This window comes from Haemaphysalis longicornis, unplaced genomic scaffold (assembly GCF_048455015.1).
Source record: "Haemaphysalis longicornis isolate Haplotype H1 unplaced genomic scaffold, Haemaphysalis longicornis Haplotype H1 scaffold_1, whole genome shotgun sequence".
NCBI lineage: Eukaryota > Metazoa > Arthropoda > Arachnida > Ixodida > Ixodidae > Haemaphysalis > Haemaphysalis longicornis.
The window spans coordinates 34,984,187-35,008,981 of record NW_027526203.1 but is presented as its reverse complement, the minus strand read 5'-3'; the positions used below and the strand labels follow the sequence as shown (position 1 = coordinate 35,008,981).

General features: G+C 49.3%; 1 protein-coding gene across 1 annotated transcript in view; it reads left to right on the top strand.

The window, feature by feature from the left end:
• Positions 1-8,586: 8,586 nt before the first annotated feature.
• LOC144163613 (uncharacterized) overlaps positions 8,587-24,795 on the top strand; it is a 120,409-nt gene continuing 104,200 nt past the window's right edge. Inside the window, exons 1-2 of the mRNA XM_077694422.1 lie at positions 8,587-8,689; positions 13,041-13,189. Of these exons, the coding sequence (XP_077550548.1) occupies positions 8,608-8,689; positions 13,041-13,189 (231 nt within the window). The 5' untranslated portion in view covers positions 8,587-8,607. The remainder of the gene's footprint in view (positions 8,690-13,040; positions 13,190-24,795) is intronic.

Genomic DNA, 24,795 nt, shown 5'->3' with positions numbered 1-24,795 from the left:
AAGAGGAAAAGTAGGCTTGCTTTCATAGATGTGACACTGGATGTGCGGTGATAATTTGAAAGTATAAAACGCGATGCTCGATTCTGAACGCTTTCTAACTCGGAATAGAGGGACGCCGTGTTCGGATCCCATAACAGTGGCTGCATACTACAATTTTGGACGAACTAATGTTTTATAGAGAAGCAATTTCAAAGAAGAAGTAGCCTGATTAAAGTTTCTCCGGAGATACCCTAACGTACGATTGCCGTTGTTAACAACATAATTGATGTGAGTTTTCCAAGACAGGGTAGATGATATGTGGACGCCTAGGTATTTATAGGACGGAACATCTTCAAGAGGAAGATTGTTAATAGAGTAACAGATTGCTTGGGTCTTACTTCGAGAAACGCGCCTGCTTTTACACTTATTAATATTGAGCTTCATTTGCCAGAGCTCGCACCACTGCAAAACACAGTCAACAACGGACTGTAGTGCTATAGCGTCAGAATCACTGGAAATGTCCCTGTACAGTACGCAATCGTCAGCGAAAAGGCTGATAGATGAAGAAATATTAGTTGGTAGATGACTCCGTATCCCATCAGTCGTTGAAGTCGTTTAGTGGAGAAATTTGTCATACGTTTATGCCTCACTGTTGGCATGTATCAAGAACGTGCATAAAATGTTCATTACCTGTAAATATGGATAACTATATTGCAGTACAACATGAGTAATACATAACCCATGAGCAAACATGTAAAACAAATAATAAAAATAAAGGCGGCAAGTGTTTTTGAGGCGCACTTATGGCGTAAAACCTTCTCGTGTTCAAACAAAATACTGGCTATATGAGCTACTGCGTCGCTCTGTATAGTAGAAATAGCAGTGCTGTTTCACAGTGCAAATGGCATTGCGAACTCGTCAAAAGCGTTGCTTCATCCTCGAAGAAAGTTTTATGCACCAATAAACTAAAGACTTGAAGAATGTCTTAATCTCCGAAGGAATTGTTTTCGGGGTTGGGCATTACCACGGAGCGTTGTACACCGGATGTTGCGAGGGCACTACAGGCGGTCGACATGGCAGTAATAGCGCATATTCATCCCAAAAACCTAATTATCGTGAGCTTTGACTCCAAAAACGCATTACTAACATGACAATCCCAACTTGTTTGAAATAAATTTCAATTTAGAGCGTCAAGAAACACGGCAACAAAGTTGGTTGGTGAGCCTTGTTACATTTAAAACAATAAATTGAGACTCTTGGCAGGTAGGGGAAAGTGTGGGGAGGACATATTAGCGTTTTAATCATATCGTCGCACACGTTAATTTCAAACACGTCCACAGGTACGTGCCAGTATCTTTCTGCCCCGTCGGGGAAGGCGATGTCCGCTGCTAGAGAGTATGTTTGGCTGAAGATTGCTCCAATTCCCACCACCACAAACTCCCAGTACTCCTGCTACTTGGGGTAGATTCGAGGATTCGTGGAAAAAAGGCTGCATAAAAAATACGTCATGGCAGTTGTCTCCTTATGTTCAGGAGTATAAATCTGCGGCACATGGCGGACACCAACGACTGTAACCTTGTGTACCAGCGCTTGTGCTCCCCCGTGGTCTTGTGCTCCCCCGGATTTACAGGTCTTGGACCTTGTGCTCCACCAAGGTCCTAGACCAGTAGTGGTCTTGGACCTTGGTGCGTGACGATGCAGATCTTCCCATTACCCTCTTGCTTGGCAGGGGTTCTTCCGTTCATTAGGTGAAGGTCCTGCTGAGCTTGAGGATGCAGTACGACGGGTTAAAAGGGAGGCTTGCTTCGTCGCTCAACCGCACGAGTTGGCTGGACGCGACCCGCGTGTCCCTGCAGGCAATCTTCCAGCACAGTAATTTCTTTTGTTGTGCGGAGTTTCTTTGCAATTGTTTTTCTCAGGTGGCATGCACAGCCGAATATTGGGGTCCAGGCCGAATAAATGATGAAGGTACGGAACAGGTGTTCCGAAGGCTGGCACCACTCTTCAATTTGGTTAGCCGCGAGCCGTACCCCCGGGGTTCCAAGCGAGCATGCTCGGCTTATCCCGAGCTAGCCGATCTGCACAGGTCAGCAAAAATTACTCGTGGTACTTAAATCGGTTTACGTTCTTTGCAGGCGGAAGCCCAGCGACATTTATTAACTTTTTGATTGCGACGTTGTATTTGCGTTTTTATATTGGCTTTCGTATTTTTATTTGTCTTTCGGTGCGAATTACTGCGATGCGTCCCGTTTCGGCTACAAAATTTTTCCGTCTCATTCTTCGCTTTCGTTTTTTCGTCTGGCGGGGCTAATTACGTCAGCAAGCAGACGCGACAGTGTCTTTCCAAGCGGCGTTCTGCGCGCTTGGTATGTACCTGTTCCAATTCCATGCCGTCACACTCAGGTGTCACGTGGCAGCACCTATCCTACAAATTTTACAGTTCCATTCACAGCTTCATAAATTTTTCTAAGTGGGCACGTAGCCCCTCAAGATTACTGATTCCTTGTCAATTCCCCAAGAGGGCATGTGCCGAAAAAAAATGCGCGCCAATCCACCCTGTGACTTTTCTTGGAAAGCAAACCTGTAAGCGGCACCCACAGCGATTACCCATGTGACGTCACTTAAATTCACTCACTACAAAAAGTGAAACCAAAGTCCAGTGAAATGCACTTAACCACACCCTCTCTTACTTCAAAGAGATAGTTTTTGTAAGATTAAATCAATGCATGATTCATGAACGTTGTTTGATTGAGTTGTATTCAGGAAGCGCATGAGTGGAAACTCCTTTTTTTATAAAAAAAGAAGCTCAAAGCCGGTGTTAGACGATCTCACTTCTCCGTCTCTGCCACCGCCAACAGAGGCGACGAAGTCGGCGAGAGATCGAAGAGGAGATGAAAGAGGAAATACTTTTATTCAGATTTCTGAATGGCCCAGAGGGTAAGCCAGGAGAGTGGTTCCTTCTTCATTAAAGCCCATATGCATTCTGCGCCCCCTCTGCTCTGTCCACCATCTGAAGCTGGGTTGGCAGAGACACCTGGACAGGCACATCTCCAATTGCGGTTCTTGGGTAGGTGCAGGGATTAGAGGTGGGTGCTCAGGGCTAAAGTAGCACACCCCGATTATGTGGCGGAGTGTATGTACTTCTGAGAAAAATTTACATTTAGCGTCATAGCGATTCCGGTGCATTGAGTGAAAACGCGTCGTATGGTATGAGCGTTAGCGTAGTTCTTCCGTGGAAAGTTCAGGATGCGGCGAGGGTAGGGTCTGTCTCTGCAGGCGATTATGCTGGGTTATGTCCCTGAACGTGACAAGCTAGTGACTGTCCTCGTGCAGCTCTATACCATGAGGGCGGGGGGGGGGGGGGGCTAAAAGCACAGACCTGTTGGTGGGCGTATTAGTTGCCCCCCATAGAAGCGTAAGCAGGCGTCAAGATGAGCTAAATGGAACTGGTTGGTCAGTGTTTGTTAGCCCACGCAGTGCAGCTCGGGACACCAACCCGGACTAGTAATTCTGCTAGGCTTGTTGGGAATCGGTGACTGCCTTCCGTACCCATGGTTAAGCGAGAGCGACGGCAATGGCTGCCTCTAATGCGGCCGTCATGTCTTGGGCCTTGAGTGATGCACGCGCAAGGAGGTTGGTTCTAGTTGTAGTCCCGATGATCGCATAGTGCTGCCGTCGATGTTGGGAGGCCTCTGTGTAGATAACCGCATGATCCCCGCGGACGGTGGTGCTGAGGGCTTGAGCCCGTGCTTGTCGGCGACCCTCGTGGTGGGAGGGGTTTATATTTCTAGGTAAAGGGCGGTGTATCTTAGTCCTTGTCGCCAGGAGTCCGGGAGTACATCACGCGGAGTGACATTTTGTGCTGCCCAGCCAATCTAGAGAAGGGTGCAGCGACCAGGTGAAGTTCGGCTCAATCGGCGCTACTGGTTAGAAAGATGGCCCTATATCAGCTCTCCCAGCGTGCAAAGCAGCCCCATCCTAAGCATTCGCTCCGTGGACCCACTCTTGGAAAACCAATGGCCCGCTTAACCGCATTTATAATCACTATATCAAGCATATTTCTGTCCTCCTTGCCGAGAAGAAGACAGGGGGTGGACGTAAGTGATTCTCGAGAGGAAAAAAGCTTGAATTAATCGAAAGGTATCGGATTCCTTGAGGCCTCGTCTTGGTGGCAACTCGCCTGATCATGTGTATGATTTGATTGATGCTGTGTTTGAGGCGCTCCAATGGTCGTCACTCTTAGTGTTGGACTGGTGATGTAGGCCCAGGATCTTGATGCCGGAGCTTGGAGTAATGGTCTGACCATCAAGGAGTATTTGAGTGTCTTATTTGATGTGGCTTGGTCCGAAGGCGGATGACAAGCAGCTCTGATTTTCGAGGTGAACACTGGAGGCCACAGGCTGTAGCATATTGGTGTACTAGAAGTGAGATATCATGCATTTGTGTTAGCTTCCTTTAATTTTTGTAAATCCTAACGTTCTCAAGTTGCGCACACGGCCGCTACACGTGCCGTGGGTGGAGCGCGCAGCGGCGCGAGATGTCGCGTGACGCTATCACGTGGCATTTAGCGAGAAAGCAGGGGGTAAACCGGCAGATGTGTTTGCTGAGTGCGGCGCCAGTCTTTCCCGTTTCCACGTGGCCGCGTAGTTCAATTGGTAAGACAAGGGGCTCACGCTCCGTTCCAGTTTTAGTTCCAGGTTCGATTCCTGGCTGTGCCGGTAACTTTTTTTATTTGTTCGCAGAGTTTTCTAGTGACACCAACTATCGCGAAAGAACCCTTGGGGGGTAAAGGTAAAAAGCTTTGCTTTAAACTAAGCATCAGCTACGACCATTTTGTTTCCCGCTTGTAACGTGCGGAGAGACTACACTGGCAGCACATTCGGCTGCTGCAGGGTATATATCCCACCGGATTTAAATCCCACCGGACCACACATGTGTTCTTAAAGCAAAGCTTTTTACCTCTACCCCCAAGGGTTCTTCGCAACCGTTGTATTCAACAGAAAACTCCCGCGAACAAATAGAAGAAGTTACTGGCACCGGCAGGAATCGAACCTAGAACACATACAGGAACACAGTGAGAACCAATTGAGCTACCACCCCACGAGTAAACGGCGAACACAGGTGGTGCACTCACCAAGCACATGTGCGGGTTTACCCCTTGCATTCTCGCTGAATGCCACGTGATAGCGTCACGCGACCTCTCGCACCGCTGTGCGCTCCGCCCACGGACGTGTAGCGGCCATGTGCGCGCCTTGAGCATGCGGAAGGAGTTACAAAAATTAAAGGAAGCTCACACTAACGTAGAACCGTTGGCCTGAAAGTGAATTGCAGAAAACTAAATGAATGATCAATAACCTCGGTACAGCACAGCAGTTTGGGATAGAGGGCGAGGTAGTGGAAGTGGTAAAAGAATATATCTACTTTGGCCAAGTTGTGACCCCAGATCCCAGCCATGAGGCAGAGATAATTAGAAGGATCAGAATGGGGTGGGGTGCATATGGCAGACATTCTCAGATAAGGAATAGCAGACTACCATTGTCGCTGAAGAAGAAAGTGTATGACAGCTGCATCTTACCGGTACTCACCTACGGGGCAGAAACTTGGAGGCTCACTAAGAGGGTTCAACTTAAATTGAGAACGACTCAGCGGGCAATGGAGCGGAAAATGATAGGTGTAACATTAAGGGAAAAGAAGAGAGCGGAGTGGGTCAAGGAGCAAACTGGTGTTAAAGACATATTAGTAGAAATTAAGAAGAAGAAATGGACGTGGGCAGGGCATGTAATGCGAAGGCAAGATAACCGCTGGTCATTAAGGGTAACAGAGTGGATCCCTGGAGAAGGCAAGCGTTGCAGGGGGCGGCATAAAGTTAGATGGGCAGATGAGATCAAGAAGTTTGCGGGGATAAATTGGTCACAGTTGGCACAGGACCGAGGTAGTTGGAGAATAATGGGAGAGGCCTTTGCCTTGCAGTGCGCGTAGATAGGCTGGTTATGATGATGATGATGATGATGAACCTCGGGACAGCACAGCGGTTTGAGATAGGTGGCGAGGCAGTAGAAGTAGTAAGCGAATATATCTACTTAAGCCAAGTTGTGAAGCCGGATCCCAACCATGAGGCAGAGATAATTAGAAGGATAAGAATAAGGTGGAGTGCATACGGCAGACATTCTCAGATAATGAATGGCAGTCTACCATTGTCCCTAAAGAAGAAAGTGTATGTCAGCTGCATCTTACTGGTACTCACCTACGGGGCAGAAATTTGGAGGCTCACTAAGAGGGTACAACTTAAATTGAGAACGACCCAGCGGGCAATGAAGGTGAAGATGATAGGTGTATCATTAAGGGACAAGAAGAGAGCGGAGTGGGTCAGGGAACGAACACGTGTTAAGGATATATGAGTAGAAATTAAGAAGAAGAAATGGACGTGGGCAGGGCATGTAATGCGAAAGCAAGATAACCGTTGGTCATTAAGGGTAACAGAGTGGATCCCTAGAGAAGGCAAGCGTTGCAGGGGGTGCAGAAATTTAAATGGGCAGATGAGATCAAGAAGTTTGCGGGAATAAATTGGTCGTAGTAGCACAGGGCCGGGGTAATTGGAGGTAAATGGGAGAGCCCTTTGCCATGCAGTGGGCGTAGATAGGCTGGTGATGACACCAACGCAAGGAATCTCACTTCAAGTAACGCCAATGTGCTAAAGTGTGGCCTCCAGTGTTCACCACCAAAATCAGAGATCCTTGTCGTCCGCCCTCACGCCAAACGGCACAACAAGGAAGACATTCAAACACTCCTTGATGGCCAGGCCATCATGCCAAGCCCCAGCATCAAGACGCTGGACCTACGTCTCCAGGCCAACACCAAGAGTGACGTATCCTTGCCGCGCCTCAAATACAGCATCAATCAAATCATACACATGATCAGCCGAGTTGTCACAAAGAAGCGAGGCCTCAAGGAAGCCGATAGCTTTCGAATAATTCGAGGCGATAACCCAGAATTATCGCCTTCAGAGACACACCTTACCCTCGCCTTACCCTGACCTTTCCATAGGACAACAAACTATTGTGAGGCTCATACAATCCGGCTCCATCCCACACCCAACGCGTCTTCACTTAATGCACCCGAAGCGCTACGATGCTGAATGTAAATTTTGCTCAGAAGTAGGAACACTCAGCCACATATTCGTGGTGTGGGACTTTAACCCTGAGCACCCTCCTCTCTTCCGTCAACTACCCAGAAAGATCAGTGGGAGAGGCGGCGTTCAGTCCCTCTCTGCCTACCCAGCTTCAGCTGGTGGACAGAGCACAGGCGGCACGGACTGTTATGGGCTCCAGTGAAGGAACCAAGGCCCGAAGGAACTAGTCCCCTGCGCCGCACTTGGGTCGTTGAGAAATCTGAATAAAAGTATTTCCCCTCCTTCTCCTACACTCCATCTCTGCCGCTGATCTGATCGTTTCCGTCAGCAGCGGCGGAGACGGAGAAGTGACATCGTGTAACAGCGTGTTTGAGCTTAATTTAATTTTATAAAAAAAGAGTTTCCACTCATGTGCTACGCCAATACAACTCAAAACCACCGTTCATGCATCATGCATTGATTTAACCTTAGTAAAGAATATCTCTTTGAAGTAATATAGGGTGTGGTTAAGTGCATTTCACTTGTCTCTGGTTTCACTGTTTGTAGATCCACAAGAGTGAATTTAGGTGACGTTGCATGGGTAATCGTTGTGCTGGCCGTTTACAGCTTTGCTTTCCAACCACATTGGCAGAGTGGATTGGCACGAGTTTTTGATTTATTCTGTACAGCCGTGGCCATTTTCTTGACCGGACAACAACAACGATGCCGATGGTACTTTCTTAGAACGGTGAACGTAAGGCACCCGCGTCAAAATATTTCGGTACTGTTATAATGTACATCTGAAACGCTGTGCTGCGTAGAGTTGGTGCTACCACAGAAGCCTATATGGAAAGGTGACTTTGTTTCCGAATGGCAATAAAGTATCTCTCAAGTGGCTCATAAACAGGGGTTTTCAAGTGGTATGCAGGCAACTCGCTGGAGAAGTTATGTACCACGAAGTGTGTTGTTTCAAAAGAGGCCTAGCAGTATATGCAGCTCACGGATAAACCACGTTCCGAATCGGTATGCAGCACCCGCTTGCACCCAAGCACGCACAAACTCACACAGAGAGGAATAGACGCGGGCGGGCACGCACGTACACAGACAAGTAGAAAGCAGTCCGAACGCACAGCTGTTACTCTGGACCGACGTAAATATCCTGAGAAAAGCTCGACTGCGTTGATAGTGTGTTCCTACACAATGCATGTGCGTAGATTCAGTGGGGGATAGCATTGTGTCCGCAGATGTTTGAAGGGCGACTTTTTCCTACCTAGAGTATACGTTATACGTTTCGCAATCGTATTTTTGGAGGTGTCTACTTTTGTTTCTGGTGGCAATATTTTGCCCATTTACGGGTAGTGGTGACGAAACCATCTGCGGTTTTCTTTTTGACACTGCAATAAATCGGCGACGCGGAGATTGGCCGCTGACCCTGAGCTTTACGAGAAGTGAGCTGATATAAAAGAGTTAAGTTCCGTCTGCGAAGTGCCCTGCTTGGATCGACACACTCGAGCAAAAGAATGCTTCGCAGTGGACACTGTGGACGCTCTATGAGCCTCCGGCTTTTAGCGTTTATGCCTTTTCTACCTGCCTTCGTACTGAGTAAGTGAAAGTACCCAGTATACTTCATTTTGCTGTAAAAAAGTAGTTGTTTTGTTGATCACCCGAACCAATTCTGCAGCAGAGGACACGAATACCTCTTCAGGGGAATATTTTTTTTCATTTTAGATGAAATTCCCTGAATAATGATTATGGCATTGCGTAGGTATAAGGAACTACCTTTTGTCACTGTAGGATCACAGACCTCCGCAAATGCGGAAACAAGGTGTAAAAAGCGTGTATGCGCCAAAGAAATAGCTTCATTTGGCTGCCGACATAGGTTGACCTTGTTATCGCCAATGACAGTGGATGTATACATGTAATCGCTCTGGCAGCACGGTTTCGAGCAGTTAAGGGCACACCACATACGGAAAGGTGGCGGCTCCATTACTTGCAAGCAGCGACAGCAGGACTGCAATCATAAAAACTCACCGGATATGAGAGTATACACTCACTGTCTCCAGCAAAGCAATGCGCACAGTCTTCGTTAAATTTTTTTAGGACACGCCAAATGTTTTACGCTAGACTGAATTCAAAGCAACAGCTGAACGTTTACTTGCGACCAAATTATTTAGTGAGACTAAGAAAGAACGATTTCTGGAATACAACGTCTCAGCTTCGCTTGGCAGGTAAGCTGGTAGTTTGAATTTTTGTGGTGATGCACTTTTGGAAAGGCCTAGAAAGTTTTGACAAATACTGCACATTCTGAGAGTCCCACCTATAACCGAAGGGGTGTTGTTAGAAAGTGGATGTTGCGATATCGATAGTGGGTGCGATGTCCTAAAAAATGCGTGGCACCGCCTTGATACGACCCCCGTTAAACTTACTTATTTTGCCTGTTAGGAGTCCCGACGCCGTGTAAGACAAAACACAATAATATGACCGATATTTACGTCAATGATTTACCTTGAGTGCAAATTGCTCTTTAATTATCGCATCACATCACTTTATTTCCTCAAAGTTCCCTCTACGGGGTATTAAAAAATGGGTGGTTTAACCAGATGAAAATCTTTTTTTTGCCGCAATTTTTTCATTGTGAAAGGTCAGTAGAAAGTTGTTCCGAAAATGTTGATTACAGAAATAGCGAAGACATCATGAGGAAGGTCATTCCGGTCATTTGTAGTTCGTAGAAAGGGGATAGTAAAAGTGGTCATTTTAATACGTAGTCGGATGATTTGAAGCGGATGACTAGTGCGGTGAGATATGCGGGTTGGGGGAATAAGGTAGGGATGACGGGGCGGGCTGGGAAAAACGCGGAGGCTGGAAATACGGCGGCGGACATCAGCGTTTAAAAGAGCAGGTTCTTTTTTGAGGGATGATACACTGGTATTATACGAATACGGAGAATATAATGAACCTAAAAGCATGGTTTTGAAGTGACTCCAGTGAGTCGATTAGGGATGCTTGGTAAGGGCTCCCGATTGCAGATGTATATTACAATTTAAACCGAATAAGAGACTTGTACGCCTACAGCTTCACATTCTTTGCGGTGGGTCGAAGGTGACGTTTAAAAAAAAAGGAAAAAATTTGTTTGCGGATGATATAAGGTTAGTAATGTGCAGGTACCAGTTAAGGTTAGGGCTTTGGGTGGCACCGAGATACTTATACGATTGCAAGCGTTTGAGGGCGACGTCTGCAATTAGGTACGGTAACAAAAGGGGTTGTGGCGGCGGGGCAATGAGACGGTTTTTCATTAGTTAGGATTAAGTTCCATAAGCCAGTGGTCACCCCATTCTTGCAATTGCCTAAGGTGCCACTATCCTATCTTCTTGGATAGTGGTTTCATCAGTGGGGTCGTCGGCAAACAAACGAGTATTGAACGAGAGATGCGAGCTAAGTCCTTACTGTAAATTAAGAAGAGAAGGGCCCGACAACGGAGCCCTGTGGAATACCTCATGTTACTTGAAGGGGAGTAGAGTGCACGGCATCAAGGGAAACAAACTCGGAGCGGTTTGTTCGAAAATTTTCAACCGTTTTTATAATGTCAGGATGTAAATTTAAACATCAAAGTTTCATTGAAGTCGCTTATGGGATGCCCTGTCAAGCGCTCTCGAGAAATTCAGAAATATTGCATCAGTCAGCAGGTTAGTGTAGAGACTTGTATGCAAATCATGAACAAAAAGGGCGAAATGGGTTTCGCAAGGGTAGCCCTTATGGAACCCGTTCTGAACAGGGTGGAATAAGTTGTGCGCGTTAAAAAGTTAAGGATTTGGGAGTAGGTGGCGGGTTCCATGATTTTACAGGAAACACTTGTTCGAGAGATGGGGCTATAATTTATTGGGCTGTCTTTGTTACCACCTTTTAACACGTAAGTGGCCCTCCCCACCTTACAGTCATACGGTAAGGGGTGCGCAAAGTGACGGTGAGAATATTAGCGACAAAATCACTGAAGAAATGCATGTGCTGTATTTAAGATTTTTAGGATTATTATCATCCCCTGTTGAAGAAGGCAGTTTCAATTTATCGATAAGAGACAATATATCCATTGACATAAATGTTATAAGTGACATAAAAGGCCGAATACAATTCGGTAACACAGGAAATAACGTGTGCCTTTCGTTGGTAAAATCAAATGAAAAGACAGTTTTTAGCCGTTCAGGGCTGTCGGCATCACTGTTATCATCGTCAGCTATTTTTTTTCAATGTAACAGTGCACGTTTCGTGCGAAACACGCACCACCAAAACGTTTTCGGGTTGTTGGTTGGAATGTTGGCTAAGTCTGTGTGGTAAAACTAGTGCTCGCGCTGGCTATCGCAAGGGTATAAGTTTTTTTTCAGCCGCATAATATTTATTCCTTTGTGAGCACTGTGTTTTACCTTTGCGGCCCGAAATAATAATTTTTTATTATTTTCGAGTTTTTTGAACGTCCTCTCGTACCATGTTTTCTTGCAAGATAAGCAAAATGAGATTCTCGGTGGGAACGTCCTTGTCAATTGCCCTATTTTGTTTTTAAAAATCGTTCAGTTGACTTTTACTGATCTTTTCCAAAATCCTGCTGCAAAGTCCGGTAAAAAGCTCTGACGTTCGGTAATTATTGCCTCGTAGTTCCCCGAATCGTACAAAGTGATGGGACAAACGGCGGAAATTCAAGACTGAGTGTATTGCGCGAAGATATGCATGTGAACCATAAACTTTCAGGGTATGTTAGTGTCAATTCCAGTATATTCGCTGAATTTTTTTTCACTAGGTTTGGCTCCGACACCATTTGTGTGAGATTAAAATTTAGACACGCATTGATGTAATATTTTGTTTCGCCACTGCTCCCAGCAAAAGCTACCTGGTCTTTTTAGTGAATATCGAGTAGTTAAACTCGCCAAAAAAAAATACGAGACGCGCGTTGGGGTGTTGTTTAATATGTTGTTAAGATTCTGTGGAAAGTCTGGGCTGCTTTTTGGGGTCAGATAGCACACTCCAAAAATGAGTGTTTGTGGCGTAGACCGAATAAGAAGGCATACGGTTTGCTGAATAAGCCTTGATATCAACCACTGAGCACGATACTAACTTGGCATTGACGATTAGAACACCTCCACCTCGGGTGCCTTTGCGATTGTTTCGAAAAACGTCTAAATTCGGGAGATCTGCCAGGATTGCCAAAACGACCCATGGACAAGGAACTGCGCAGCGTAATGGCAAACTACCCAATACTTTAGACCAGTCGGGAAATTTTTCACAGTAGACCAAACCTCAAACATTCAAGGGTTTGTTTTTCGCCTTAATCACACACACACACACACAAAAACAGGCGCCGGGATCGGGAATCAAACGAGTGAAGCCGAACTCTCTTGCGCATCGGCTTAGCCACTGGGCCTGCATGGTTAATGGATAAGACCTCTAAAACAAGCAAAATATTATAAATGAGAGTTTTGAATTGAAAATCTCAACTTATTTTTTGTCCGGGCGGAAACCATCAGCAAAATAATAATTGATGATTCCTAGGAAAGTTGCTTAGGGGATACTGCGTAAGGTTGCAGTGTGTGAGTGATCGGTTGCTTCGTTTGTTAAAGCCGGCGGATCAACAGCTGTCGGCAGGATCTACACGGATGGACCTATAGGCAGCCGAAACCACAGATGCATGCGGCGTATTTAGCCGTGGTGGTGCCATGGGCCACGAGGCCATGACGCCAGCTGCGCCGCTCTTGTTGTGGGAACCTGACAGCCTTTTTAGTTTGTTTAGCACAATTATAACCGCTACGTCTGGGCCTGGTAATAGTGGATCACGTAGCAGTAGATAGGGTACCATAGGTTCCGGTTATTCGGGCCAAGGATTGGGCTAGGCCGGGTCTGAAATGACTGTCCAGAGCTGGAACTAGCGAAACTGGTACAGGTGGACCTAACCGAGGCGAAATTTCCACAGGTACCTCTGGTTCAGATGGACCAGACATATCTCGATCCGGTACGAGTGGTTCTGGTTCAAGTGGCCATGTTGCGAGCGGAGGAAACAGCGATGGGTTCACCTGCTCCCTCCGTCTCTTCCGTGTGCCCCATATCAGCAACGTGGTGAAGGTGAAGTTATAACCTAAAATTTCATCAAATATCGTTGAACGACATTTCACGCGCGGTCGTGCTGTACGCAATTCGCGTACCACGGTGAAAAATCAGCGACTATGCTTCGCCATGCTGAGCTCCTTAGCACCTCTGGTGCTGCTGGGTGCAAAGTTCGCATGGCCGTTGCCTGACGTCCACATCTGTTAGGCAGATGTTTAAAATAAAAATGTTTTATGACGTTTGTGCTTGTTTGAAAACTCCACATCGTCGACACAATTCCGTATCCCTCCACGAAAGAATGCAGTGCCTGGCGGTGTTGGTTCAGGCGTTAAAAGACAAACGTATGCAATGTAAACAGGTCGTCAATCTCTGCACGGCTAAACGATTCGCAAAATGAAAAAAAGAACCCAAAATGGCTGGCAATTACTACACCCCCCAATACGAAATTTGTGCCCAGCACGCACTACAGTCTCCTCGGTCACGGCGCATAGCCCCTGCGTCCCAGGAAGTGATCGCGTGATCAGCGAACGTACGGCTACGTGCGGTAGTAGGCCGTTATCTCGCAATGCGTCGCGCCGCCGAGCATCTGATTATAAATCGTGTTTGAACCTCCCCCGCCAATGTCACGTGGTTCAGATGAGCCACGACACAAAGCCATGTCTCGCTGCTTCCCCCTCACACTTCCGCAAAGCGTTACCGCCGACAAGCGTCTCGTGCGGACTCAGAATACTACCCTCTCCCTCACACTTTCGCTGCACTTTTTTCAGACATTTTCTTTCTGCCGTCGCTCGCTTGGTTACGACGCCGTGACCGTCACCACCGCCAAAACACAGTAATTGTCGCCTAGGGGCTGCGCCCTAACCCTCGCACGCCGTGGGCCATTAGCACATTGTTCACTCTGCCGTCAAGTTTAAAATTGATGTGAAACTTATAATCAAGCGCCCTGATCAGTGCACTGCTTTGAGAAATAATAGACACACGCTACGAAGCCAAGATATGCAGAGAAATAGTGGTATACTTAAGCGGAATCTCCACAAATCCCGGCATCACCATTCCGGTTTGCACGCAAAAAAAGAGATCCCGGCAAATCCAACTTTGGAGCAAAGGATAGCTTCAAAGGTTAACCAGCCGGGTCCGCTTATGCAAGTGCGCGATAAAAAAAAGCCAATCGCTGGGGAATGGCTTTTGAACTTACATAAAACTGCATATATGAGTATAACCTGATAAAAAATCCACTTCAACATACTTATACACTAAACGAGTCACCTGTATAGCAAGTTTCTGAGTTCAAATATTTAGGAGTAACACTCACAAGTAATTTATCTTGGATTCAACATATTGACAATATTTCGCTTCAGCCTTCCGTTAACTGTCTTTCTTACGACACAAATTAAAAAACGCGCCTTCAGATGTCAAACTCCTGGCCTACCAATCAATAATCCGACCAAAGTTAGAATATGCATGCGTAATATGGGACCCGTTCACACAGAAAAACGTCAATAAACTAGAACAAATCCAAATAAAAGCTGTAAGGTATATATACTCTAAGTTTCGTTATTTGTAGATATATATACTCTAATATCTCCGTTATTTGTTCGAAGATTGCGATGATATTCGTATCATTGTTATCGGGACTAAGCAGTCTTTCTAATAATCCCAACTTGTATTTTGTCTTCATGGCTCCTTTAACTAGATCTAATGGAATTGAACTCCTTGGGTCACACGGAATATATTTAGGCTTGATTTTCTTTCCCGCCTTCTTAAGAGACAAACAGCACTAGACCCGACGCAGTACCTGACACCCATATCGACAAGTCATACTTGACACCATCACCCCGGAGCCCTAACACCTTATTTTGCACGGACAGATACATTTAAATTTTCTTTTGTTCAACGAACAGTGGAAGAATGGAGCTTCCTAAAAGACTCTGTGTAGAGATTCACTTTGGTTGTTTTGCTAACTGTGTATTCTTTGGGTCTGTAAACCTGTACTTGTGTGTCGAAGTCTTTCCTTTTTCATTTGTACCTGACTTGAGTGCCTGTATATGTACTTTTTACTTGTACCATGCCCAGCTGCTTGGACCTGCGAAGGTCTGCAGTATACAATAAATAAAATGAATTGAAATGAAATGAAATGAATGATGCCCCCTCCATTTTCGTGTTCGTGCGACCGTAACGCGCATGTATCTCTCCTCCACGTGACCACACGTAGTTGCACTAGATGTATCAAGACTACTAAAAGAACAATACAAATTCACTGGTGTGAGAATTTATGCTATCGGCAAGGGTAGTTGAGGCTAATTAATAGCGGCAGGTGTCAAATCACAACGAGAAGTGACGTCACCGGGAATGGTGGCGCCACATGAAGAGACGTTCCACTTATGGGGGAAGTGCAGGGTACCACATTATCAGTAGTGCGGAACTCTCCTGTCCCCGCACACAGCAGAAACGACCCGAGAAGGCTAACATGCGATTCGGTGAAGTGCGAGTGGTAGGCTGAGATGATACCTCATGACTGAAAAATGAGGGGGCGTTTTCATGATGCGCCAAGCAACGGTGAAATAATCTGATGCTGGTGTGATCCCCCTGTCGCGACCGGCGCAGTGACAACCAGCCATGACAGCGTTTGGGCTCGAACTGATTTTTATTCCTCCAGCACGAGCGCACGTGAGCGTGCGCCTCGTGGTTCCGCCTTCGTCGTCGTCGTCGCCTCGGCGCGGTAGACACGCGCCGCTACAGGGCTCCCCCCCGTAGAGCCGGAGGCCGTTGTTGAAGACCACGTGACAGTTTTCGACGGTTGATGGTGCAAAGTTCTGAGCATGGTTGTAGAGACAGGGAAGGTCTGGTTGGGTCGAAGAGAGGCGAGGTATGCAGGCTTTACGCGGTCAGCGGCGACGACGTCTTGGCGGCCGTTGATGTCGAGGGTGAAAGTCTTGGGGTGCCGCTCGATGACGCGGTATAGGCCATCGAAAGCGGGAGTGAGGGGTCGACGGGCAGCGTCGTGGCGCACGAACACGTGAGTGCAGGAAGAAAGGTCCTGGCTGACGAAGACGGAGTGGTCGCTGCGTTGTCGAGGAAGGACAGGCCGGATTTGCTCGAAAAGGCGCCGAAGGTCAGCCACGTAACCGGCGGGGTCCGAAGGACCATCGGCAGGCGGAGGTGTGAGGAGGTCGCCCGGGAGACGAAGAGGGCAGCCATACACCAGCTCGGCAGATGTGCAATGCAGGTCTGCCTTAAAAGCCGAGCGTAGTCCGAGCAAGACGAGGGGAAGGTGGTCGGCCCAGTGTTCCCTTGGCTCGTAGGTGGTGAGAGCTGCCTTGAGTTGGCGGTGTAAACGCTCCACCATCCCGTTGGCAGACGGATGGTAGGAGGTGGTGTGTATGTGGCGTACTCCCAAGATGGCAGCGAGAGCGTTGAACAGGGCTGATTGGAATTGACGCCCGCGATCAGTGGTGACAACAGCGGGGCAGCCGAAACGGGACACCCAACCACCAACAAATGCTTTGGCGACTGTTTCCGCCGTAATATCAGGTATCGGGATTGCCTCTGGCCAGCGCGTGAAGCGGTCGACGCACGTCAACAAGTAGGTGGCGCATCGCGACGGTGGTAGGGGGCCGACCAGGTCAATGTGCACGTGCGCGAAACGGCTGTCCGGTGGATGGAATGGCGAGGCAGGAGTGACCGTGTGCCTGGTTACTTTGACACGTTGGCACTGGAGGCAGGTGCGTGCCCACCGGCGGACATCTGCATTCATGGAGGGCCAGAACCATCGAGCTGTGACGAGGTGTTGAGTTGCTCGGATGCCGGGGTGACTCTTGCCGTGCAGGGTGTCAAAAACGGCTCGACGAAACGCCGGTGGAACATAAGGTCGGGAGACGCCGGCTGATGTCTCACATGTGATTGTGCCTTGGGTAAACGGCAACGGCACATCCGTGAAAGTCAGCGTGGAGGTGTCAGAGCGGCGTTGCTGGAGCTCAGGGTCTTGTCGCTGTGCAGAAGCAAGCTCTTCCATGGAAATTGGTTGGGGTGTAGACGAAAGTGCTTCGACGCGAGGCAGTGCGTCAGCAGCAGTGTTGATCGGGCCGCTGACATGGCGGAGATCGACAGTAAACTCCGAGACGAAGGAGAGGTGACGGATCTCACGCGGCGAGTACGAGCTGTGGTTGCGCTGGAAAGCGAACGTCAGGGGCTTGTGATCCGTAAGGACGTAGAAGTCCCTGCCTTCCAGGAAATGCCGGAAATGTTTGATGGCAAGGTAGACAGCCAGTAGCTCGCGCCCGAAGGTGCTGTACCTCGTCTCGGCAGGTTTCAGCCTCTGGGAGTAGAAACCAAGTGGCTGCCAACCGGAGACGAACTGCTCAACCACAGCACCGACAGCCACGCTGGAGGCGTCGGTTATAAGACGAAGTTGAGCATCAGGAACGGGGTGTATAAGCATGGCAGCGTCGGAGAGGGCCTTCTTCGCAGCAGAAAAGGCGGACGCTGCTTGCTCGCTCCACTCGAAGTGCTCTGCAGGGCCTGTCTTGGTGGCCAGCAGATCAGTGAGGGGCTGGACTAGTTCGGCACAGTTGGGAATGAACCGCCGATAGAAGTTCAGCAGGCCCAAGAACTCTCTAAGCTTCTTAATTGAGGTGGGCTGTGGAAAGTCCTGGATGGCCTTCACCTTGGTGTCGAGAGGTCTGATGCCCTGTGGAGTGACCAAGTGGCCCAGGAACTCGATGGTCTGCACGCCGAAGACACACTTTTTGGGGTTGATGACGAAGCCATATTCGTCAAGCCGAGTGAAAAGGGCTCGCAAGTGCACTTCGTGCTCGGATGGTGATGAGCTTGCGATCAAGAGGTCGTCGAGGTAGGCAAAAACAAAGTCTAAACCGCGGGTAACCTCGTCGATGGCACGTTGAAAGGTCTGGGCGGCGTTACGCAGGCCGAAGGGCATGCGGACATATTCGAAGAGACCAAATGGTGTAATGATGGCAGTCTTCGGTATGTCTGCTGGCTCCACAGGTATCTGGTGATAAGCTTTGACCAAGTCCACCTTGCTGAATATCTTGCAGCCTGCCAGATTCGCGGTGAAGTCCTGCAAATGAGGGAGCGGGTACCGGTCCGGCACGGTGATCGCATTGAGGGCACGGTAGTCACCGCATGGCCTCCAGTCACCGGGGTCCTTTTTGGGTACCATATGCAGGGCTGACGCGTAGTTGCTCGAGGATGGACGGACAATTCCCAGTTCCAGCATGTGCTCGAACTCCCGGCGAGCAATGGCATAACGTGATCCGGCGAGACGACGCGCTCGAGCGAAGACAGGGGGTCCCTTCGTGACGATGTGGTGGGTGATGGTGTGCTTCACCGGGGACTCTCCCGTGTGGGGTCTTGTGATCGCGGGAAAATCTGCAAGTATCTTCTCGTACACGGAAGATGGCACAAAGGCTCGAAGTCCGGTCGCCGTGGCAGAGGAGAGAATGCCATGTACTGAAAGGCTCGTCGTCATGTCCACGAGGCGTCGAGAGTGCACGTCCACGGCCAGGTTGTAGAAAGCCAGGAAATCAGCACCGAGAATGGGCTGCTTGATGTCAGCAATTGTGAAAAGCCACCGGAAGGTGCGACGTAGGCCAAAATTGACTGTGAGCGACCGCTGGCCGTAGGTGTTGATCGGCGAGTTGTTGACGGCGATTAACGGGGAGGTCATTTCTCGGCGTCGTCGGTCTAGCGAAGAGGCCGGTATGACGCTGACCTCTGCTCCCGTATCGACCAAGAAGCGGTGGCCGGCAACCTTGTCGGTGACGTAGAAGAGGCGGCTGACTGCATGACCGGATTCACTTGCCGCCGCCAGTGTCCGGTCTCCTAGTTTCCCGTCCATGAGCAAGGCTGGCTGCACTTGCGGGCGGCAGTGCCGAAGGTACGGTGATACCAACAGACGCCCGAAGGGCCAGGCTCACCGCGTGTTGCGGAGGAGCCATGTTGAGAACGGGACGGGGATGGGGAGTACCGTCGGTCGCGGGATGCACGTCGGCGTCGGTGCAAGAGGGGTGCGAGGGATGACAGCTGATGGCTCAGTTCATCAATGCGGCTCTCAAGTCGACCAAGCCTGGAGTCGTCCCTTGAGGTGGAGGGCGTATCGACGACTGCGGCGATGCTTGGGGACCGGGAATAGTCCGCGATGCGGTCAGCCAGTTCCGCGAGTTGGTCGAGTGGCATGTCAGCGGCTGCCGCAAGTACCAATACCATGTTCTGGGGGAGGCGTTGAAGGAAGAGCTCCCGAAGAAGTGGATTATTGAGGTCCTGGCCATGATCGCCCAATAGCTGCCGCATGCGATGTAGCAACTGCGAGGGTCGCCTGTCACCGAGCTCCTCGGTGTTCAGAAGCTGCTGCAGCCTGCTGCGCTCCGACTCCGACTTGCGTTGGATGATCGCTGCCTTTAGGTGGTCGTACGGCGCTTCAGGATGCGGGGCGTCGAGGATGTCGGCTAGCTCGTCCGCGATGCTGCCTGGCAAGGAGGTCACGACGCTGTTATATTTCGTCTCCTGGCTGGTGATGCGATGCAGACGGAAGCGCGCTTCGACTTGCGTGAACCATGTCCGCGGGTTCCGAGTCCAAAACGGGGGTAGAGTAGCGCAGTGCACAGCCGCGGTTGTAGCGTGAGCAGGCGGAGCTGCTTCGTTGGCGGGCGTAGCTGCGCCGGGTTGTAGTTGGCCCGCAGAATCCGGCGAAGCCGAAGGGTCCGACATGGCGAGGTCAGAAGAGGCGAGTTCGGTCCACGTCACCAAATCATGTCGCGACCGGCGCAGTGACAACCAGCCATGACAGCGTTTGGGCTCGAACTGATTTTTATTCCTCCAGCACGAGCGCACGTGAGCGTGCGCCTCGTGGTTCCGCCTTCGTCGTCGTCGTCGCCTCGGCGCGGTAGACACGCGCCGCTACACCCCCTTTGCGTATTCACACGGACACACTGCAACAGCATTCCAGGTCGTGATTCAGTCGTAGTGGACAACATTTCATCGCAGGTGACTGACGGGTAGTAGTTGACAGCTTTCGCTGAATTCATGATCGACTTGTCAAAATTCGTTTCATTGGTGGCACACGTTATTTTTTGTTCATTGGTGTTACACGCACGCATGTACGCACGCACCCACACACTCAACCACAAACTCACGCAGAAACACGCATGCCTGCGCCCACACACTCGTGCACGCACAAACTGGCGCACACACACGCAGCACACACACACACACACACACATGCGCAAACATGAACACACGGACGAACGCGTACAAACACACACTAACTCGTGCACATTCACATGCACATAGGGAAAGGGAACAGCCGAACACACGTGAAAAACAATGACAAACCTTACTACTCACGCTTCGCTAAGTGGATTTGCCTTTATCATAATACAGCCTGACTTAACGCTGCTATAGATTACCGCGACAGCAAGGGCGCGAGAAGGCGGGGAACGAAGCGTGGATATATTTACAGTATGCCTGTGACCATCTGAAAGCAGGAAATTGAAAAAAGTACCCAACAGAAGAACTCTGAAATGCAGCTGCCTCACTGCTTGCCAAAATAAGGCGATACCTGACAGAAATGTGCCGAGGAAGATTCCGGAGGCAGTAATTATGAGGGGAGTAGAAAGCGGCAGTGTTCGCTGCCTAACCGAAGTGAATTGCAGTTACCCGTCTTACCAGAGTAGTACTGGGGTAGTATATGTTGGCGAACCAGTCCCCTTATCTAGGGAGTACAAGCTCTGCATCAAATGATAATTAATTTTTATTAAAGCAAAGCTTTCTACCTATACCAGCCAACGGTTGTTTCGTGGCGTGCGGGACAGGAAACTCCCAACGCGGCTGCGGAGGGAATGGCGGTTTTCACGCACAGAGTATTGTGCAGACGGCGCGGCGAAATTACCCAGCGTTCCCCGCACGCTCACGCCGGCGGGCGCATCTGCGCGACCCGGCTGTGTCGTCTGCTTTAGCGATGGTTGTTTTCGGCCTGTTTAGGCGCATTTTCACTTCCATTGCTCGCTTCCTTCGCACGGGCTTGATTAAATTGTTCAACAGCACCTCGTGTCTAACCCGGACACCACGCAATGAAATGGTCGTAGGGCGAAGCTACGTTAAAGATTGGTTTGCAGGGCACGCAAACAAAATGTAGAGACCTTATACAGAGGTCTGGCCGCTAAACAAACACTATCTTTAGCGCACTGCTTGCCACGAATGGGAGTCGGTTTTCTAAATTGGTGATTGCCAATTAGGTTGTGTTTTAACAGGTATTACAAATGGCCAAAGTATCCCCTCGTTCTGATAAATAGCGATTATAAAAGTTGCTTCAGCTTTATAAGTCAGCTTTCTCCTTTCTCACAATTTTCAACCTTACTAAACAAACTAGTTTAAATCGGTATAAATGGGAATCCCTAAGCTCACAAGTTGTATTGTTTCAGTTTCTACGCTTGTGTTGCGCGGTGGTGTAGCCCAAAGCTAGCACATCAGGTGGCTAGGTTGCGCTGTCTCTCCCTTCGAAAGACGCTCCTCTAAGTTTTCTCTCACTTCTGACTCACGGCCGGCCTACAGCGGCGGCGTCGCCTGCCGCTCTAGCCGGCCGTGGCCGACGATTTTGCGTTCGGGACGCCGTCCCTGCGAATTCTAGGTAACGGCCGCCAGAATCTCTGGTTTCACTTTTTGCAGAGCCACTTGTGTGAATAGAAGTAACGTCGCATGGGTAATTGTTGTGGGTGTCGTTTACATCTTTGCTTTCCAACCACCTTCACAGCGTGGATTGGGGCCAATTTTTTGAGGTAACAGTTATTATCAAAGGGTAGGTGCACCCATGTTAAGGCCATTTCTGTTACCTCAAACTTGTAGACCAACCCCCCGCCCCCCCCCCTTTCCTAATCGACCGCAGTCTCCATCAAAGTACGGTCCCTACAATGTAGTATAACCTGCGTAGTCAAAAATTCCCCGCATTTACCCGAGGGGAAGAATGTGAAAGTGCGAATGCAGGAGTTGAATTTGCGCGGTTCGGTAATGTTCGCGAAAGAGAGATCACACACACACACACACACACAACTACAAAGAAAGAAAGATGCATTTATTCACAGACACCTATTTGTGTTGTCGTTGTACGTGATTGCTAGAGCGTATCTCAGCTTTGAAATTTCGTGTCAGTACTCCTTTAAGCGGGTGCATTTGCCCTTCTCACGCCCGATTCCTGGCCAATCCCCCACGTGGGTATGTGCCATGCACAGACACCTATTTCTGTTGTCGTTGTACTTCATTGCTAGAGCGGATCTCAGCTTTGAAATGTCGTGTCAGTACTCCTTTAAGCGGGTGCATTAGCCCTTCTCACGCCCGATTCCTGGCCAATCCCCCACGTGGGTATGTGCCATGTCAGCGGCCAGGCAGCGCGCGCCCATCTCCCCCCGTTGCCAAGGAAGACGAGGAGATTCCTGGCCAATCCCCCACGTGGGTATGTGCCATGTCAGCGGCCAGGCAGCGCGCGCCCATCTCCCCCCGTTGCCAAGGAACACGAGGAGCGCGCGCACCCGCAGCTGTTGCTATGCGGATGGCGGCGGACGCTTCAGGCTCGCTTAAGAAGTGCATTCGCACTTAAAACGTCCCACCTGGGCAAGCAAGGCATGTGGTAGAGAGAGGCTTTGATTCAGAGACGGCGCCACCAGTGCTGCAAACGCTGTAGTCCGGACAAACAGATGTTGGCGGCTGCTTTGAAAAAGAGGACCCTGTAAGTTGCCGAATAACGTTTCTTCGGCGCAATGGGACTCGTAGCTGTTGCGACGCGCTGGTGTTATAAGTTACTGATGTTTTGTGGCGTTCCGAGTTAAGGCGCACCGCATTTGCAGTATCGAGATTTTTTTGAAAGGCAGAAACTAGTGCAAAGGACTCACAAATGCATATGAATTTCAGCCTTGCTGTATATTTTGTTGGTTTTCGCGTTATTTTAAGTTACTGGGCCAAATTAACAGTGCGCGTTTATTTTTACTCGCCCTATCAGTTTTTATCAAAGGTTAGTTTAAAAAGCTGATCAGGAGACAAAGCGGAATGGTCGAAAAAGTGGGTTGTCCAACCTGTTTGTAACAGGTTGTAAGCCACATTGTACATTCCTGCTATGAATTTCCTCACTAGTACATCTGGAGAAGGTTTCAAGAAGATTAGTTGAACTTGATGTGTACAGCGCAATTCCATGGTTTGAAAGTAAACAGTTGTAAAGATATTGTCACGGAGCCAAAGACGACGCAGTTGTCTTCAAAGAAAATAAGCTTATTGGAGTGAACTTGTGCTCCCATAACAACTCAAAGAATACACAGGCAGCGAAACAGCAGTCAAGAAAGTGACGTGCGTAGGCAAGCGTCGAGAGTCGAATGCCGCGGCGTCTGCTCTGCAGGCTTTTATTTTTCGGCGCAAGTGTTCCTGGAACCGTCGATTTACATCCAGAACATTGTAGATCAAAGAAGATATTCTGAGCTAGTGACATTAGGGTGAAACAGCCCGCTTAAGTCAATGAGATATCCCGTGCGGCATGAAAATAAAGAATGGAAGACGTGCTTCGCTTGGGACACAGATAACAGAGCCGAGCGTGGCCGGGCAGTAAACAAACAAAAAATAAACAAACCCATACATGGTTTGCGGCATTACCACCCTCTAAGAGTGCATCGACCCGATGCTAAAATAAAAGACAGTCCGAACAAACAATAATAAATAAAAAAGTCCACCATCTTGCATAGTAAGGTTTCAAGCAAACCACGTGGACGACGTCGGGCCACGTGCGTCGTCGTGATGTTCCGGAATCACCATCGGGGATCACTTCGTAGGCAAGTTGACCTACACGTCGTAGAATCTGGCAGGGTCCGCAATACCGTCGCAGAAGCTTCTCACTGAGTCCGCATCGTCGGATGGAAGTCCAAACCCAAACACGATCCCCTGGGTGGTACTCGGCGTCTCGGCGTCGGAGGTTGTAGCGCCCGGCATCCACCAGCTGCTGGTCCGTTGAACGAACTCGAGCGAGCTCGCGGGCCTCCTCCGCATGCTGAAGTTATCCTTGGACGTCGGGGTTGAGGTCGTCGTCTTCTACATGCGGTAGCAGGGCGTCAAGCATCGTAGTCGGCCGTCCTCTGTAGACAAGCTCGAACGGCGTCATTTGTGTAGTTTCGTGGATAGCCGTGTTGTATGCAAACGTGACATACGGGAGCACTTCGTCCCAAGTCATATGTTCAACGTGGACGTACATTGATAGCCTATCCGCGATTGTCTTGTGCAGACGTTCCGTTAGTCCGTTTGTTGGGGGGTGGTACGCCGTCGTTCTTAGGTGATCCTTGTTGGTGTAGCGTAATATGCCTTGCATCAGCTCCGCAGTAAAGGCCGTTCCATGGTCCGTTATTAGGACTTCCGGGGCTCCATGTCGGAGCACAACTTGGCTTATGAAGAACTTAGTGACTTCTGGTGCAGTACCCCTCGGGAGAGCGGCAGTCTCTGCGTAGCGCGTCATGTAGTCTGTCGCTATGACAATCCACTTGTTATCGGATCGGGATGTAGGTAACGGGTCCAGAAGGTCCATTCCAATCTTTTGGCAGAGCCTCGATGGGACGGTGATCGGCTGGAGAAGTCCGGCGGGT